At 38.6% G+C, this 19181-nt stretch overlaps 2 protein-coding genes across 3 annotated transcripts; both read left to right on the top strand.

Moving 5' to 3' along the window:
- The first annotated feature begins 1414 nt into the window (after positions 1-1414).
- On the top strand, positions 1415-11407 carry LOC131302362 (uncharacterized). Of its 2 annotated transcripts, XM_058328930.1 has the most exons (9): positions 1417-2085; positions 4957-5163; positions 5263-5505; positions 7582-7648; positions 7750-7941; positions 8149-8240; positions 9747-9920; positions 10002-10138; positions 10677-11407. In XM_058328930.1, exons 1-9 carry the CDS (start codon positions 1591-1593, stop codon positions 10861-10863), a joined length of 1794 nt encoding a protein of 597 aa, XP_058184913.1. In that variant the 5' UTR covers positions 1417-1590; the 3' UTR covers positions 10864-11407. The 2 variants fall into 2 exon arrangements, 1 of the variants encoding a protein (XP_058184913.1); XR_009191715.1 differs by lacking the exon at positions 10677-11407 and having other exon boundaries at positions 1415-2085; positions 8149-8244.
- A 2399-nt stretch (positions 11408-13806) lies between these two features.
- LOC131302361 (pentatricopeptide repeat-containing protein At4g02750-like) lies at positions 13807-17927 on the top strand. Its single transcript, XM_058328929.1, has 2 exons — positions 13807-14891; positions 16290-17927. Exons 1-2 carry the CDS (start codon positions 14075-14077, stop codon positions 17240-17242), a joined length of 1770 nt encoding a protein of 589 aa, XP_058184912.1. The 5' UTR covers positions 13807-14074; the 3' UTR covers positions 17243-17927.
- The last annotated feature ends 1254 nt before the right edge of the window (positions 17928-19181 follow it).

Here is a 19181-nt window from a genome sequence, read left to right as displayed (position 1 = left end):
TTGATTAATTTTTAAGAAACATCCAAAATTAAAATCAGAATAAAGTTGTGGATGAACTGCCTCTAAAAGAGTTAATAGCATGAGAGGTTTCAAACCTAAAACGTCCTTAAAATGAAGCAAATCTTTAAGTCCGATGACTCTTATTCGGTAGGCCAACCCTTGGATTTAATTGTACTTCTCTCTTGAGATATGTCTTCTACTAATAGTTATAACTCCAAAGAATTTGTACTAATGCCCACACCCCAAAAATGTTTTAAGATCACTAATATCTTAAAAATTGTAAAAATGCCATTTTTGAGCCAAAAGACCAACGAAATTGATAAATGACACATCATCGGAGGGTTTGCTCAGTTATTTATTTCAGAGAGTTTGTTCGATTGTTAACTTTAGAGTCCTGAGTAATAAAATAGACAGTATGCATTTTTTTTGTGCTAAAGTTCAGTCCATATGATTTGTTTAATACTCCGTATCTTTTATATTTCTATTTTTGCTCTAGTCTTTTATACACGCTCACAAATACTGTTTCGAGACTAATTCCATTATTTTATGTTCTTATTTTCAGAAATTATGAAAATGATGTTTCTGAGTTTTCGTACGTAAAATTTATGGAACCTTTCCAACTTGAATTTTATTGTTCGAATTTGAATAAATAAACGTAAACTGGAAAAAGGGAAAAAGGCACAGCAAAGCGAAAGAAGTAGTGAGATACATCCCCTGTTCCTCTTAGTTTTTTGGGTTTTTTTTTTTCTCTCCCTATATTGTTTTTATTCAATTTTTTTTCACGTTTATTAATTTTACGCTAAATTTTTATGGATTATTGATTCGTCTCGAACGAAAAGAATCGAAAAAGTAAAAAATTCTTACTCGGACTTTTGGGTTTTATTTTAGATATTTTAAAAAATATTTGAGTAAAACTTATGTACTACTACTTTTTACTTTTTCTATTCGTCTCGAGATAAACCAATAATTCACAAAAGTTCAACATGCAATAGAGATGGGTTGTAAACCTAGATATTCTAAGTTCAAAACCTGACAACCTTTTGAGCCCAGGTCGCAAGGGAGAAATCTCTTTTGCTAATCTCCTAGTTCCGGTACGTATAGCCTGCATTTGACTGGACTGAAAAGAAAAATAGTTGAGGTGCACGTAAAAAGACATGACACTCTTGAATAATTAATTATTCATAGTTAAAAAATGTGGGAAATGAGAAAATCAATGCCAAAAATTTCTCGTAAAATACAAAAAAGTACAAAGAGAACATTCATTAATCTGTGGGGGAACAGTAGCACAGCAAATTGACAGACCAAAAATCCCCCAAATCACAACCGTTCAATTTACCATCCAACCGTCCGAGAACCACAAAATCATACTCCTCGTTCACACCCTAACATCACCCCCTCCTACTGCTGCACACCGTTGTCGCCGTCATACCCACAAAGTCTATCTCTCTCTCTCTCTCCTCCCACTAAACAACTAGAAAGCAAAACCCAAATTCATATGCTGATACTCCCGTAATCAATCCTCTCTCTCTCTCTCTGCACATATATCGATGTATACAAACGCATCTCCGGCATCAAAGCACAGTCGATGACATGGCGGACGACGTCGTTCCGAAGACATTCCGAGCCCTATCCGAGAACGCGGACCGGAAGTTCGCCCGGGTCCGCGACGTACCGGCCTACGGCCGGCCCTGCCCGAACCACTACTTCCACAAGGTCTTCAAGTCCTACATGCGCCTCTGGAAGTACCAGCAAGAAAACCGCCAGAAACTCGTCGAGTCGGGCTTCAGGCGGTGGGAGATCGGCGAGATCGCGTCCCGGATCGGCCAGCTCTACTTCGGCCAGTACATGCGCACCAGCGAGGCCAGGTTCCTCCTCGAGTCCTACATTTTCTACGAGGCCATCTTCAACCGGGGGTATTTTCGTCAGGAGGATGGGGATGGTAGGGATCGAGGGGTTAGGTTTAAGGAGCTGAGGTTCTACGCGAGGTTCTTGCTGGTTTCGCTGGTGTTGAATCGGGCGGAGATGGTGAAGGTTCTCGTCGAGAGGTTCTCGGCTCTGGTTGAGGATAGTCTTGCCAATTTGAAGGTATGTATTTTGGACTCGTGAATTTATTTTCTTTCTTTTTGGTAATTGTTCTGATTTGGAATCTACGGTTACTGTTTCTCTAAAATTGGGAAGCACAGTTAGAAGCAGTTTTAATTTTTCGTTGCGCCAGCAACATGGCCGGGTTCGTTTCCCCCGGAAGCAAAACATGATTTCAAGGGAGGTGTCGTGGCGGTGGACTGTTGTGCTAGTCTGCCAGAGGATTATTCGTTTATTTGTGGTGCGTGTAAGTTGGTCCAAACATCTTGAGTATAAAAAAATTTCTTTTAACTCTGGAGTATTTTTTATTTTTATTTATAACTCATGTGTCTAGGTCAGCTTACGAGCTCCTCGACTAATGTGGGACCAATTCCACCACCCACTCGGGATCCCAATTTTTTTTATAACTCTAAGTGTCCGGGTGAATTTACGCGCATCTCGACTAATCCAGAGGACAACTCCCACTACCTACTTGCGGGGTCCCAATTAATCTTTGTATGGATTGGCTCTGGAGGAGTTGCTAGTATGAGGTTTCAAACCTAAGATCTTAGGAGGGAGCAAATCCTAAGTCCGAAACCTTGATCACTAGGCCAACCACCGGGGGTTGTTTAACTCTGGAGTTTGGGTTTATTAATTAACGAAATTGATTAATTTAAAAAAATAAAGTACGGAAAGTTGATTGGATGAGATTAGGAGAACCTTGTTGGAATTGGTGTGGAATATTTTCATTCAGGTGGACTGATTATAGGTTTGTGCTAATTGGACAATATTTGAGTCTATTTTGATCGGTTTTTTTTTTGAGCTTTTAGGCAAACTCAGGAACATTAGGAGCAGATTTATTTCTGTTTAACACTGAATTTTACGGTGTAGTCAAAGTTGATTGGTTGAAAATAGGAGCAATTTTTCTCCCATTTACTTTGATTTTTGGCTGTAGTTGAATTGATAGTGTTGCCAATCTTCGAGTAGGTATTTGAACTCTTGAACTTCTTTTGTACGGGAATGAATTTATATTTTTGTGATGCTGGTTCTAAATTTGAGTACACCTTTACCGTGTCTTTATAATTGGAAGCACAATCATGGGCATGTTTTTCATTTAAAACTGAAGTTCGGGTTAATTTAGTACCGAAAGTTGATTGGTTGAGGTTAAAAGTACCTTATGGGAATTAATGTGGCATATTTTTTGTTTTGATATTAGGTGATTTAGGTGGACTAAGTTTAGTTTTGTGCTACTCGTTCAAGATTTCAGTCTATTTTGATCGTTTTTTGAGCTTTGAAGCAAATTTTAGGAACAGATTTTGTTCAGTTTAAAACTGAATATGGTGGACGGTGGTATATTGCACTTAATTGTTGTGCATCTGGTTCTAGATATGAGTCCAGTTTTAAAATTTCTATTAAACTTGAAGCACAATGAGGAGTATTTCTCTCATCTACCGCAGAATTTTGGGTTAGTCTAGTACTGCTGCAAGTTGCTTGGTTGGGGTTAGGTGCAACTTATTCAATTTGATGATGTTGAATATTTTCATTGGGGAGAAGAGTTGATCTATTGCTCTTATCCTTTTATGATATCAATTTTGTTCTTGTGCTCCTGGTAGAAATTTGAGTCTAGTTTTATTTTTGTTTCTTTGAAACTGGAAGCACAATCAGGATTTGGTTGTAGGTTAGGATTGAAGTTGATTGGTGGAGATTAGGTTCACCTTATTGAATTTGATGATGTTTTATATTTAGTGGATATTAGGTGCACTAATAACTAATTGTTTACTTTTGCTACTGTTCTTGACTTTAAGCCTAGTTCTAGATTCTCTTTATTTTTTTAAGAACAAGTGGGAGCAGCCTTTTATCCATTTAATGCTGAATTCCTGATTAATTTTATACTGAGTTTATTGGTTGTAATCAGGTGCATCGATTGAATTTTATTATGTAGTTATTTCTTTATTTGGTTTTGTGTGTGCATATGAGCTTGATTCTTAGCTGAATTGGAGATTTCTTTATAGAGAGCAGCCTGAAACATGTTTTCTTTCGGGTGGAGAAATAGATTTCCTTGGGATTGTGTCGTGGATTAATTACACCTTGTTGTTTATAAGTACATAAAATGGTTTTATGGAAATAGGATATTGCAGCACCCTTTTACTAAGAAAGTAATGGAGGTGGAAAGCCAATATGTACTTCCTCTGATAGTCGAGACTTTTCCGATGAATTTAGAGCATAATATGGAACATTCAATGTGCTATACGTATTTCATCAGTTTTGACAACTTTAGAACTTTTGGTTGATCAATATTACAAGCACATAATATAGGCTAACTTGTACCATTCGAGGAAGAGGCCAATTTCACTTTTAAATGGTTCTGTGTGGCAAATGAACAAATGAATTATGCTAATGCAATTACAACTTCGAGCTAGGTGAAAAGGTTAGATGTACTCGTGACATGGTGAGTAATTCAGGTGACTATATTTAGTACCTAATGTTCTTTGAGATAATCGACAGAAAAGTAAATTATATGTTTGAATTTGGAGGAATTGGATTCTACGGCTATTTTGTCAAGCTTTTCAGTAATTTGGTGACTTTCACATTGAATAAGTAAACTTTTGGAGAACCCTATAAACAGCATTGCAAATCAGTTGACTGGTCACTGTGAATGTGAACAAGATGTTATTTTTGCCTCTAAAGAACTCTTTCATAATATAGCTCTCAGATGTCCTTTTACTTGCATATTCATCTGGATCGAATAGTCTGAAAAAGTTCCAGAATGGAGATTAAAGCAGTTATCTCTCTCTCTCTCTCTGGTTCTTTTCAAGAAAATTGAAGCAGTTGTTTGTTGGAATTAATCGAAATACCACCTCTTGTTGGAGTAATATTTACCCATTTCTTCACCAGGAAACCAGCTTCAAAGAATGGAAGCTAGTGGTGCAAGAAATTGTCCGGTTTATGAAAGTTGATACAGCATTTGTCAACGTTAGGCCTTTGAGATATTGTGCCATGTTTGATTCCTATCCAGCTTCTCTTCCGTATGTTTCCCGTTTCCATGCAAAGAAGGTTCTAAAGTTTCGAGACGCACTGCTGACAAGCTATCACCGAAATGAGGTGACTGGTTATTTCAATTCTTATGACATCATCCCGCGTTCAACATGCAAAAAATAACTATGCAGATATTTACTGTTTTTTTCGTGCATTGTCATTTAGGTCAAATTTGCAGAACTTACTTTAGACACTTTCAGAATGCTACAATGTTTGGAATGGGAACCAAGCGGATCTTTCTATCAAAAGCATCCAGTTGAATCACGTGAGAATGGTGGTAATATTGATCATTCTGCTACTTCTGGGCTTATTGACATAAATTTGGCTGCCGATATGACTGATCCAAATCTGCCTCCAAATCCAAAGAAAGCTATTCTTTATCGTCCGTCAGTAACACAATTGATGGCTGTGAGTATTCCAGCTTGATCAATTTTATTAGTTATATCTGTTGTGATTATGCTGTTATTTTGTCAGTAGTCCAGTAGTTGCTTCTTGCTGAAGGACTCCCTGGCAGTGTAGCACTGCAGAAATTAATTTGGAATCATTCTTCTGGATTTTGAATTTCAAAGAGTTTCTCATCCGAAAATAAGACCTGATTTTGTTCTCTTCACACTAGGATGTTTAGCATCACGTGTTAATGCTGGACTTCAAGTTTCATGTTGTCTGAGTTGTTTTTGTACTTTAGTAAGGTGGCTAAGGCCTTAAAGCTTCTTCCTTGAGAGGACTAGTATAAGTTTTGTACTTCAGTGTTGAATTAGGAGTCAACTTGTGCTTTTTGTGGCTATTACAAACTCAGGAAACATGCATACTAACTGAAATGTGATGGTTCTGTTGTTTGTAGTAGTCCAGTCGGAAATGTGTGGTTAGGATTAACCATTGCCTTAATTAATTCAACTCATGAGTTTGAGTTCCACAAGATATGTCATTTATCCGTTCCATTCCATTCCATTCCAAGGGAACCAATCTTAATCAACCATACTACATGGATATCGATTCTTGCAATATGTTTGTGAAAAATCGTGGATATTATAATATATTCAGAAAAAATGATAAGAGTGTTGGAATATTAATTTAGAAAACAGTAAGCAGGAGCCAAATTTTTTCGTAAAAGTGCACAGATATCAATTTATCATGCGGAGATTACATGCAACAAACTATATCCATATGTAAATCCCCCGTTTTTGATGTTTTTAAGCCTGTCAAAATTTCCCCATTTTAAAACTCCGTTTGCTAAGTCCTAAAGGAATATAAGGATTTACAGCAAGTTTCTTGCAAGGACAGTTAACTGGCAAATTAGAATAAATCAGTTAGTGGTTAATGAAGTGGAAGTGGTAGAGAACAAGGTGGGAAATAGCACTTGCACAATATTGGATGAAAAGTCATTTTGAACAAAGAAAGACTCTAAATTTTTAAGAGCGTGGAATAAATGAGGTAGGGTAAAGGTAACTTGCAGTGCGTGAAACCCCCCTAGTTAATCTAAGGCTATTAACGCTTGGCTCATTCTTCATTAGTAGACACTAGTTAAACCTATGAATGAAATGTCTATGCATATTCGACTTTATTACACTCTACCAACTGTAAAATAAATTGTGGATTTGTGCAGTAATTACGTTCGAAAGCAAAATTTGAAGTTTGAAGTCTAGTATTCGCCGTATGTATGTGTGTGATCATTTTGCATGAGGTTATACTATCTTCATATATTTTGTATTTTTCCTGCCGTAATCATTACATTGAGTTTTGTTTACAAATAATAACCATCATGTGAGGAATTCAAAGGACTTCGTATCCCTCCGTAAATTAGCGAACCATCTCTCCAGGGATTGATAAAGTAGAAATATTCTTGTTATTGCTTCGAGTCATCTTCCCGACAAAGTGGATCCTGCTCTAATAGCTCCGAATAAATTAAATATGTGCTTTAGGATGTGAAGGCTTCTTATTCCATACCAACAGAAGTACTTTTTCATGCCTTATCAAGCATCTTATTCCATTTTGAAAATGGTTTGTTGTGCCGGAGCAAATGCTAGTTACACTATAGGTTCCAATAAAACTAATTTAAGAGCTATCCTTACCAGTTACCGTAAATACTGGTAAATAGGAGACTTCTAGCCAGGGGAATCTGTTGTTAACTGGCAAGAGGTGGTTGTTCTTTGCTTCTGCACCTTATTTCGAGTCCTTCCTGTGCACCATGTTTCAAGTGCCTCCTATGCACTTCATATCCATTATAATTGGCGTTGAGACTAGACAGTGGTACCTTTAATCGGGGTAGACAGAGTAAACTAACATGTCACACAATTTTAGGGGAAAATACTCACTACAAAACTGCAGATTTGAATGGTTGTAGTTGTACACAGCTAGATATTATAAATAGAAAATTCGAAATGGCCCATGTAGCTGAGATATAACTCTATGATCCGTTCTTTGGTTCTTGTATGTTGCGCTACTAGCTAATTTGCACGTCTTACGTTTGGTTTTTGATATGTCTAGGTTATTGCCACGATTTGTGAGGAGCTTCCTCCGGAGAGTGTAATACTAGTGTACCTTTCGGCCACAGGTTACCTTCTTTCCCATTTGTAGTGTTGATTGTTAGTGTCAAAGGTTGAATTGATCAGTGTTTTAACTAACCAGGATAACTCATGCTAATGATCTATTCAGGGAAGGCTAGACATCCTAATGTTTCACTGATAGAAAGTTCTGGAGTTTTGAAGAAGTCTTCAAAGCTCAAAGTTGTTTCTCATACTTCCCATGGACAGAATAACTCGCTGTACGAAAATCATGTTGACGAAAAGGGGAACTCGGGGCAATGTCTTGAGGATTCTTTGTATTTAGGTCCTAGCAGAGATGGAGGTAAGAACCCTTTTTAACTTGCTTGTATGACTAAGTTTGGCCTGAAGGGCCCATTTAGTAAATCCCTGCTTCTAAAATCCAATGTCTTTTATGAACTATCTTTGCATTTCATTTTTGATGCACCATCTCAGAAGCTTCTTGAACTTTCATGTTCATATAGTCGCATATCATTTTATGCACCATCTCAGAAGCGTCTTGAATTTTCAGGTTCAAATTCTCTCTATCCTGGTGATTTGATTCCTTTTACAAGAAGACCTCTTTTCTTAATTATTGATAGCGACATCAGCTATGCATTCAAGGCAGGTTTGTCAAAACTTGTACATAAATTTCCCCAATAAGATGGAGTAAAATGATTCTAGTCCAGGGTTTTTCCTTGCGAACATGATGATGCTATGTAGTGGTACTCATGTCCATGTTAAAATATCATAATTTTGGAATTCTTCCATCGTAAGGAACTAACCTGTTAGTTTTAGTCCATATGATACAAAATGATGACTCTTGAAGTTCTACATGCCAAATTAAGAAAACCATTTCAAATTTTCATTTCCTGCATCATTATTGTGAAAAAAAAGCAGCAGTTACTTCGCCATGTGAATCAATCACATAATGCTTTCCATACTAGATTGATAATGAGTTATTGAAGGAGAAAACTATTCCAAGGATGTTTTTTCTCCAACCTTTTTGTGCAAAATGCCGTTCATAAGGGTTCACTTTTTTCTTTCTTTTTCCTGCTGAAATTCAAGAGGGTTTGTGGTAGCTCAAAAAAGTCATCTACCTTGGAAAGGGCATTTTCTGTTGATTCTTAAAGGAGGAACATCTACCTCGACAATTATTGTTTCTTCTCAAATATCGAAGGCAGTAGTAGTGTATGTGTATGTGTATGCAAGAGTCCAATGTTGGATGGGGCTGTTAGCTAGCTTGATATACATTATTTGGCCCATTTCCTAGCAACTTAAGCTTTTGGGACTACTGGTAACTAAATATGGTATCAGAGTTCTGGTTGGGAGAGGTCTTGGGTTCAAGTCCCTTTGTTTGCATATGTTCCCCATTTGTATTCTGCTTCTCCCTTCCATATTCTGTTTCGCTCTATCTATGAAAAATTTACATCTCCATGTGCAAGACGGGGTTGCACGTAAGGGAGGGTGTTAGATAACTTGATATGCACTGGGGGGCCCATTTCCTAACAACTTAAGCTTTTGGGTCCATTGCTAACTTAACAAGGGCTGTATGGGGAAGATGATTGAGAAAGGGTAGGTTTTTAGTGCCTTTGATGTGGATTATTTGTGAGAGCACAGAGGCTTCTGGTGGGTGGAAGAACCACTTTCAAATTAAAATATAGCCTTTTGTCTCTTTTCTGTGGTTGATTCTTGGGTAAAGTTCGGCCATCCCTGGACCAGTTGCTGGGCTTTCTAGAGTCTTGTGATTATAGATTGTATATTGAAGTTTTAGGTCATTTGTTTAGGTTCTTTTATAGTGCATATGGGTGACACCCTCTACGTTCCATTTTTTAAACACCTTTTACAATTTTACCAAGTGCAAGCGTGCACACCATGCGCACAGACAGATACAGAAATTTACTCCTTCGTTCACCATGTTCCTTAATCCACCCGTCACCTTGTATGAAATAGTTTTCGGGTGGATAAAATTCTGCAACAGATTTTATGATAGTTCAGCCAGACTTGTCTTGGTTCTCTGCTATAACTTCTTGTTTCTGCTTTTAAAAATCAGTTCAATTTAAGCACTATCCTTGACGTTAAGGCATCGTGATTATCTGTCAAGCTGATTATGTTTCATTTGCATTCCAGGTTTTGCATGGTTCAGAAAGGGGGGAACCGGCTGCCCTTCTTCTTTCCCCTTTAAAGCCATCATTCAAGAGAGCTGATGTAACACAAAGCGGAAGTCAGTTCACTTTGTTCTTAACTGCTCCTTTACAAGCATTCTGCGAATTGGTTGGCCTCACCTATTCAGACAGCGATGCTGTGAGTTAATTGGGAAACATACTAAACTTGATTACTGCCATTCTATTTCTACATGTCCCATTGAGGAGTTTCTTATTTTAGGAATCTTACAATGATGCTGACAACATCCTCTCAACTTCATTCTCTGAGTGGGAAGTGATACTCTGTACTTCAACTACTTTGGACTTGGTTTGGGCTCAAGTTTTATCGGATCCATTTCTGCGGCGGCTTATTCTTAGGTACTCTTGTTTTTTTGATGGATTTGTCTTTGGTAATAACCCTTGCACTTTTCACATATGGTAATTCGAATTGGAAATCATTGGGTGCTGGGATTTAAATATTGGTTACCGAAGTGTTTGGCTTGCCTTGGGGAAAGAAACCAGATGTTTAACAGTCACATGAATTACGACAATTTTGAAACGAATTGGAAAAGCTGGAGGGAAGGAAGTGTTTGCCATTTTTCTGATGGAAAGAATACTGAGCGTATCATTTAATGGCTATGTTGGTGATTCGCTTGCATGACGGACTGTTCATTCACAAATGGCAGATTGGACTTTATGAATACTAGTGTTTCTACTTTTCTAGAGAAATATAGAATCTAATTTTGGGAACCATGCTGTTGCATTCATCCCCTAGAATCTCCCAGTTAGAAGGAAAATGATTCTGATAGCATCGTAACTCTGCACCCAGGAAGCATGACAAACATAAAAAATGATTCTCCCTTTTTATTGTGCTCAATTGTTAAAAGATATGCTTATTTGATGTCCCTCTTGCCAGATTTATTTTCTGCCGATCAGTTCTTACTCATTTCTGCCCCCGGGAGTATAGGGATCAATATTTACCTGTTTGCCTTCCCCAACTTCTTGATTCTCTCTCTCCAAACTCTGAAGTTGTGCAATCAGCGGTCTTTCGCCTTGCAAACCATCTGGATGTTGCGGACTGTTTCCACTTGAACGACAGATAGTTAGCACCATAAATGATCAAAGCTAGTGTGTATATTGAGATTGCTGCTTTTTAGCACCAAAGGATTTGCAATAGAATAGTGCAAATATCGCAATACTTCAGCAGGTGGTGTTTACCTCTCTTCAGAGAATTTTTTGCTAGCAATACGGGTTTTTACTTTTCCAAGGTGGGTTTCTTTTGCTTGTTTTCGAGCGTATTCGAAACCCCATTCGCCGTTCGGTTCGCGTGCAGTATCCATAAAATTGTTCTCGTGGTTAGGTCATTTTGGATGCTGGGTTTGTTGGTTCCAAGTGGCCTTGTGGGTGCATCCTTCACTGGGCTTACTGATGTACTAGCTGTTAGAATATTTACAGAATTTGTGCTAATTTGTCCATAAATTTGTAAAAAAGAGAACCTGGTTACTGAATGAGGGATTTCTTTTTTCTTTTCTTTTCTTTTCTCTCTCTTAGCTGCATTCTTACAAATATTCTTTAGTGTATTGCACAAGTGTCGAGAAAAAAACTCATGAATGGTTATTAGATGGAATGAACTCTGATGTTTCTTAATGCTCTCCTATTTGTATCAATTGTATTTGTGTGATTCTCCTTTTAAACACCCTATTTTGAAGCACTCAATTGCCTAGATCTGGTTGCTGGGTGGCTGAAGTTGTTTGCGGCTTTCTGTTTTTGCTTATGTCTTGATGATCTCTTGCCATTGTTTCACTGCCAATTTTAACGTTCTATGATCTTACGTTGGACCCTACCGTCGCTATTGTCGGTGCCCTTCATTCTCTGTCGTATAGGGCGTTTTATTTGTTCGCATGTTGTTGTCCTTTTTGGCCTCTGACCGCGGGGGAAAAGCGCGCGTGCGTAGGTCTGACGCAATGACACATCCCGGCTTTAGTGGGCGCGTGAGACGTACTCCAATGTTTCGTGATTGGGATTACACCTCTGTGATCCTGTCAGTGAAACCCACTGGGCGAAAACAGTTTTTGATAGAAATTCCGTTTGACCAAAAAAAAAAGGAAAAAAAAGAAAAGTAAACAGTTTTTGATCATACCAGAAATTGAACAGAGACAGACGAGCTCGAACAGAGACTGACAATGGTGATTTTGTGTGTTCTGGCTAACCTAGGCGGACCCGGGCGGGGGGGTAGGGGGGGACTGCTGCCCGGGATAGCAGCTTGGTGCTATGCCTCAAACTGTGCCGTTTCAAGCACAAACGAAATGACACCATCTCTTTCATTTAATCTTTGTTTGGCTAGTCCTTCCCACAACACCATATTTGATGATTTTGTGGTGTCTATTTCGGGTCCCAAAAATTTATTCAAACCGCAAGTTCTTAAAATATTTTTCTATGGGTTCATGTAAAAAATTAGTTCACTTTGATATCCGTAAAGGCTTTTTCAGCATCCTTAGGGCTCTACGAATTCTTAAAAAACTTCCCTGATATCATATTGAGCTAATTTTTTTTCGAGGAACCAATGAAAAGTATTTTAAAATTAAGGAGCAATTTGAATCATCTTTGTGGTTCCCAAAATGGGCCCCAAAATAAATCAATTAATAATCTAAAATTGAGTGTTTGGTTGTTAATCTCTGACTTTTTAAGAATTCGTAGGGCCCCTAAGAATGCTAAAAAAAGTCCCTACGGATATCGGGTTTTGCAAATTTTTTACAAGAATTCATAAAAAAATATTTTAAGAATAACTTATGATTTGAATTATTTTTTTGAGATCTGGAATGAACTCCACAAAATTATGAAACAACATGTCCATTTATTAATTGATTGATATCATAGCCGTAAGGGCTTTTTAGATTATTGATTGATTTTTTTGGGGGCTCATTTTAGGGACCACAAAGATGATTTAAACTGCTTATTAGTTTAAATTAAGAATATTCTTTATTGGTTCTTCGAAAAAAAATTAGCTCAATTTGATATCAGTAAAACTTTTTCAGAATTCGTAGGGCCCCTATTGATGCTGAAAAAGCTCTTACGGATATCGGACTGAGCTACTTTTTTACATGAACCCATAGAACAATATTTTAAGAATAACTTGCAGTTTGAATCATTTTTTGAAATAGATCCCGCAAAATCATTAAACATGATGTGGTGGGAAGAACGAGCCAAACAAGGATTAAATGAATAAGATGGTGTCATATCTTTTGTGCTTGAAATGGCACAGTTTGAGGCATAGCAGCAAGCTGCTGTCCCTGAGGGGCAGCAGCCCCCCGGTCCCAAAACTACCAGGAAAACACCTCTCTCTCTCCGAAGGAGATCACCTGTCAGACTCCCATCCGGACATGGGTCTGTTCGACTCTTCTCGGCCGTTGATCTCGCAAATCAATGGCTGAGATGAGCTGAACACTTTTTTGCAGCAAAACGGCGCAAAAAAGTGTTCGGCTCATCTCAGCCGTTGATTTGCGAGATCAATGGCCGAGAGGAGTCGGACAAGTCTTTGTTCGAATGGGAGTAGGACAGGGGATCCGATCTCCTCTCTCTCTCACACACACACACCCCTCCGCATTTATGCAATACACATACATATAATCAATCAAGGCTTATCGCGAATGGGCTCCTGTCCCAATTAGTAACTCGTGTCCTTTCCATGTGGAAGACTAAGGTTTGAGCCCTATTGTGATATGAGAATCAGAGCTATGAATATCTTCTGAAATCTTTTGTGAACTAATTTACTAATACCTTGTTAATCCTCAACCGAAGTGGATCGAATGGCTATGGACGGCTTCTGAACCAACTGATGTATATAATATTGGAAAAAAAAAAAAAAAAAAAGATCGGGCAGTTGGCGACGCTGGAAATTCATCCTCTACACCTCACTTGAGAGGAACGCTGACCAAGTCAACAGGTGCAAAAATAAATAACAGAGACAAAATTTGAAATAAAACAAAACAAAACAAGAAAAAAGCCGAAAAAGTTAAGAGGAACGAGGGCGGGTTTTTGTCACTCAATAACTGCCAGCCTGACATATGGGTGAGGCAAGCTTATACGGCATTAACTACCAAACCAAATACTCTCGTTCTTGATGAGAATCGAACTCTTACTGTTCATGTGAATGAGTTGAGGAACGGGGTGAAAGAGAGAGAGAGATGGCCTAACAAATTTGCTTTTCATCTAACACATTTTTTCTCCTTCGATCATCACAAAGTAGCTTATACTACGCATACACCGTTAGTAGTAGGATTAGGTATTTGTTAGCCAGCCGTGGGCCATATCCTTATGCTTTTCCTCTGCTTTTCACAGATGCTCTTTCGCCAATGTAATTCCCTCATACCAAAAATACAAATTCTCGAACGTAATTTCTCCCGCCATTTCCTTACCCAACCCATTAGATTCCGCTCAACCCAACATGTTTATGCGTGCAATGTCAGAATCGCTTCTCTGTCACGTGCCGGCAAGGTCGAAGCCGCCCGCCAGTTGTTCGATACAATGCCGGAAAGAGATGTTGTCTCATGGAATGCCATGGTGACTGGGTACTGGCAGAATAGGGACTTGAAAGAGTCCAAGATGTTGTTCGATTTGATGCCCGTGAGGAACGTGGTTTCTTGGAATTCGATGATTGCCGGGTGTGTAGAGAACGAAAGGGTAGATGAGGCTTTCGAGTACTTTTGTAACATGCCCAGAAGAAATACTGCCTCGTGGAACGCGATGATTTCGGGGTTTGTTAGGTATGGAAGGACAGAGGAAGCTGGTAGTCTATTTGACAAAATGCCGAGGAGGAATGTGATTTCTTACTGTGCTATGATTGATGGGTATGCTCGAAACGGGAAGATTAGGCAGGCGAGGGCTTTGTTTGACTGCATGCCGATTAGAAACGATGTTACTTGGACCGTGATGATTAGTGGGTACGTAATGAATGGGAGGTTTGAAGAGGCTAGGGAGTTGTTTGACCGGATGCCTGATAAGGATGTAAATGTAATTGCCACGACAGTTATGATCACGGGTTACTGTAAGGAGAGGCAAATAGAAAATGCGAGGAGTTTGTTTGAAGCAATTCAGCTCAAGGATTGTGCCTCTTTCAATGCAATGATAACAGGTATATCAAGTCACCTCTGGCAATTTTAAAAACATCAGTAGTTGACTTAGTAAGCACTTGTCAATGGGCAAATATTAATGTGTTTTCAGTGGATTGCCTCATCAACAAGCTCTGACTTGGTGCCTGTTCATTGGTGAAACGATTATCAGAGTTTTTAAATTAGAACAGCTTCTTTGAGTGTGAGAAACTGTTTAGGCTGATTTCCGTTTTCAAAGAAACGTCTACTTGCTGAAGTGATAGTAACGGCAAAAATACCCTTCATTGATAGGTGGTATGAGAAACAAAGTGATTAGTAGGGTCTGAAAAAGGTTGTCAAGAAAACTAAACAAGCATGTGGAATTGTAGTAGGCATATACGGATCTACCATGTTTACGCAGGAAAGCTTTGCCTCTGCTTAGAACCACTTTATGTGAAGTGCCAAATGTAGTGCATTATGGACAGTTTACCTGAAGTTAGGCATACCAAAACCTAATCATGTTAAGTTTGTGCACTTTGTGTTGGCTATAAATTGTGTGTTATCTTTGTCTTCCCCTAGATTACTATTTAGTTTCTAGTATCTAATGGTCGTCTTGCCATTTTATGTCATGTTTGAGTATTTTTTATCCACCTTTTCCCATTGTACTGTCGACTGGGCTTGTTGCACTGTGGCTTAGGTTTCCAAACTATTTAGTAGATGCACCTTTGCAGGTTTAAATATTTTAAAATGATTTGAGATTCTATGTGAAATAATATTTGTCCAAAATTGCAGTACTTGTGTGCAAAAGTGATGTAATGGCACCATTTTCCAGTCCATCTGAGAGAATTAATACATTTCATTTGTTTAGTTAATAAATTGTGAGGGTAGGGATCTACCTATTTTGGTATACTCCAAGAGCCTTTTTGCCTAGCTTGGAGATTTATGCAACTGGTAGGGGCTTGTTTTCTAACCTAGAACACAGATCGTTTTGGTACGGGGGACGGGAACAACAATGTGGTATGTCACATGCCCTTAGTTGTTGTATGATAGGGGTAAACTTCTATGTTATATATTGGTGAAATGCACTTCTTTTCAAACATATGCATGCAGTAAAATATAGTTACAGATTCTTTTTCAAAATATTCATGTAAAACACCATGTAGGGTAATTTGACCAATTCTTTTACATTTTGTCCTGCAAAGGTCCGCTCTTTCTAGATTTTTTTTGCAAAGAGGGAAAAACTTTGGGATCGCTTAATCACTGCGTTGGAACGTAGGTGTACCATGTTTCAGAACATGCGTTCCAATACTTGCCATGTTTCTGATAACATGGGTTCAATAAGACTGGTTGTACCGCATTGTTTACAACATTTCCAAGTTGTCAATTTTTCCGAGCATGGATGTAGGTTTCAAATGAGGATAAAACATGAGGCATATTTACAGGTTATGCACAAAATGGAAATGGTGAGGAAGCACTGAAGCTACACACACAAATGCTCAGGGGGCTTATGAAACCAGACCACTCCACCCTTGTTTCAGTTCTCACTGCGTGTTCTACTTTACCATCACTAAAAGAAGGAAGACGAACACACGTAATCATTCTCAAAAGAGGGTTTGACTCGCATCTCTCAATATGCAATGCTTTAATCACCATGTACAGCAAATGTGGTGGCATTCTTGACTCTGAGTCCGCTTTTTCACATCTCAACAATCCAGACCTCGTTTCATGGAACACCATCATCGCCGCTTTTGCACAGCACGGCCTCTATGAAAAAGCTGTTTCCTTTTTCAGTAAGATGATAATGAGCGGATGCGAACCGGATGGTGTAACTTTCCTTGGTTTATTTTCCGCTTGTGGTCATTCCGGGATGGTGAATGAGAGTTGGCACTGGTTTGATTCAATGGTAAAAAACTACAAATTAATTCCTCGGCGTGAGCACTATTGTTGTTTAGTTGATATACTTGGGCGAGCTGGTCAATTGGAGAAGGCTTATGACATGATCAAAGAAATGCCATTTGAACCAGACACGGGTATTTGGGGTGCCCTTCTTTCGGGATGTTGCGCTTACTCAAATGCGGAACTAGGGCAACTAGCCGCGGAAAAGTACTTTGAACTGGATCCTCAGAATTCTGGGGCTTACATTGTGTTGTCCAATATATACGCTGCTGCTGGGATGTGGAAAGAAGTTAAAAGAGTGAGGGGGTTGATGAAAGAACAAGGAGTTAAAAAGAAACCTGCTTATAGTTGGACGGAGATTGGTGATAAGGTGCATTTTTTTGTGGGAGGAGACGTGTCTCATCCAAATATTGAAGAAATTCGTTCACAGCTGAAGAAGATGGGTTTACAAATGACACGGATGGAGGATGTTGAGGAGATTTGTTTGGCTGAAAGATAAATAGGCACTGGGGAAGGAAGCAAAGGCTAACTATGCAGGGTTTCATTTTGAAGGTTTTGTGGAGCAGAGTCTGTTTCCTTCAACAACAACAGGGGAGAGAGAGAGAGAGAGAGAGAGAGAGAGAGAGAGAGAGAGAGAGAGAGAGAGAGAGAGCAATGGCCGCAATGATTTTTGAGGTGAAGTAACATATAGACAACATTCCTTATGATTGATGTCGATGAAGGAAGATGTTCAAATGCTCCACCATGCACTGCTAAATTCAGGAGGACAGGAAGCGAGGTTTTTTCCCCAGATAACTCATGGTATCCGAGCCAGCTTATGCGCATCTCGATTAATTTATGAGAACAATTCCACCGTGTGCTTGCAGGGGTCCATTTAAAACCGGGGAAAAGAATTGTACTGATGACTCGAATGAGATCTAAGCTTCATCATGCTGATTCATGCATGGTGATTCTTCCCGTGAGTGTAAATCCAGGTAATGAATAGATACAATAAACTCTTCGGTGTCGTAAACCATCATTCCGTAAGTAAATTTTCTTTCAGGTTTTAGTACGAGAGTGACATTTTTTTTTTCTTTTTCCAATCACTTTAGACTCCAATAATCAATTTGCAATCGCTAATTTGAATTTCAGATGACTTTCAGGTAACTTTTTGTGGCGTAAATCAGAATCTATGTACTTTGAAAACAACCGTGTTCCTTCCCCCTTTGTTCTTTTCTCCATGTCTTTTCTCATTCTGTTTCACTCGTATGTCTGCTTGTTCAGGTAGAGAGTTTTTACACTTTGAAAAAGTGTTCACTTTACTTGGAAACAGTTACTTGTACAAACTTATAAGTTGTGACATATACCCAGGTGGGAATGCGAGATGCTGCCGAGATCTCCCCGTAGAGTGGTGCAGAGCGATCGATCTGGCCGTTCATTTTGGTAATCAACGGCTTGAATCTTACCAAACAATAGACAGTTCAGATTTGTATGAGCTTAGATTCAATCCGAGTCGTTCGTGCCGAGATGAACGGCTGGATCGATCGCTCTGCACCAGCTCTACAGGGAACTGCTCGGCAGCATCCTCGATCTAGGGTTTGGTATATTCTACCAAAGTTGGAGAAAGGTTTTTTTTTTTTTGACGATGGTGTTCGAAAGTGTAAAACATATCCATAACCTGGCAATAAATTTGTCCCCACATCCAAGTTGCTTTGAAAACTGTTACTACAAAAACTAGCAACTTTGCAAACTTTGAAGTAATTGTAAATCAAATAAAGAAAGACACGGTATATATGGAAATATATAGTTACTTCTTTCTTTTTTAATACGGTATACATCAGAGAGAGTTAGCGGGGTATATATGGAAATATATAGTTACTTCTTCTTCTTTTTTAATACGGTATACATCAGAGAGGGTTAGAGGGGTGTTAGTATGTTAGTCCACGGGGATCTCAGAGGCTATCCATAGCTTTGAACCCCAAATCTGCTTCCCGTACGACTCGAATTCAGGTCATCACTAGGGAGATAAATGAGACAACCAATTTGACAAACTTGGTTTCCTTTTGATCTTTTTTTTAATCAATTGATTTCTCATTAAGTTCATTATTTGTCTCTTTCTTTTCGAGTCTGGAATGAAGCTTAACAAAAAGCGGAAAATACATAGGCATTTTTACCATATCATTCGCAAAAGTTAACAGGTTCTGGCATTTTACCAAGTTATTGTTCTGGCATTTTACCAAGTTATTTCCGGTAACTACTAACTTGTCAACAAAAACTTTTTTTGTTAACCCTATTCACAAATTCATATACAATTTATTCACTACCGGGAACAACTTGATATTTTTTAACAACTTATTTAGTACCGAAAATACCCCTGCTGCATTTGTATTTATAGGCAGAATGTCGATGCTAGTAATATGATACAAACCTTCTTGTAATAACACCTAAACAAAATAGAA

Source organism: Rhododendron vialii, chromosome 10a, assembly GCF_030253575.1.
Source record: "Rhododendron vialii isolate Sample 1 chromosome 10a, ASM3025357v1".
NCBI lineage: Eukaryota > Viridiplantae > Streptophyta > Magnoliopsida > Ericales > Ericaceae > Rhododendron > Rhododendron vialii.
Note: the sequence above shows the minus strand (reverse complement) of the source record. Positions and strands in the feature narration are given on the sequence as shown.

Excerpts from the sequence above, each read along its gene's own strand:
- LOC131302362 (XM_058328930.1), top strand. The coding sequence starts at position 1,591 with ATGGCGGACGACGTCGTTCCGAAGACATTCCGAGCCCTATCCGAGAAC. Across the intron at positions 7,942-8,148 it reads AGGTCCTAGCAGAGATGGAG|GTTCAAATTCTCTCTATCCT; the intron begins GTAAGAACCCTT and ends TTGAATTTTCAG. Across the intron at positions 9,921-10,001 it reads CCTATTCAGACAGCGATGCT|GAATCTTACAATGATGCTGA; the intron begins GTGAGTTAATTG and ends TTCTTATTTTAG.
- LOC131302361 (XM_058328929.1), top strand. The coding sequence starts at position 14,075 with ATGCTTTTCCTCTGCTTTTCACAGATGCTCTTTCGCCAATGTAATTCC. Across the intron at positions 14,892-16,289 it reads TTTCAATGCAATGATAACAG|GTTATGCACAAAATGGAAAT; the intron begins GTATATCAAGTC and ends GCATATTTACAG.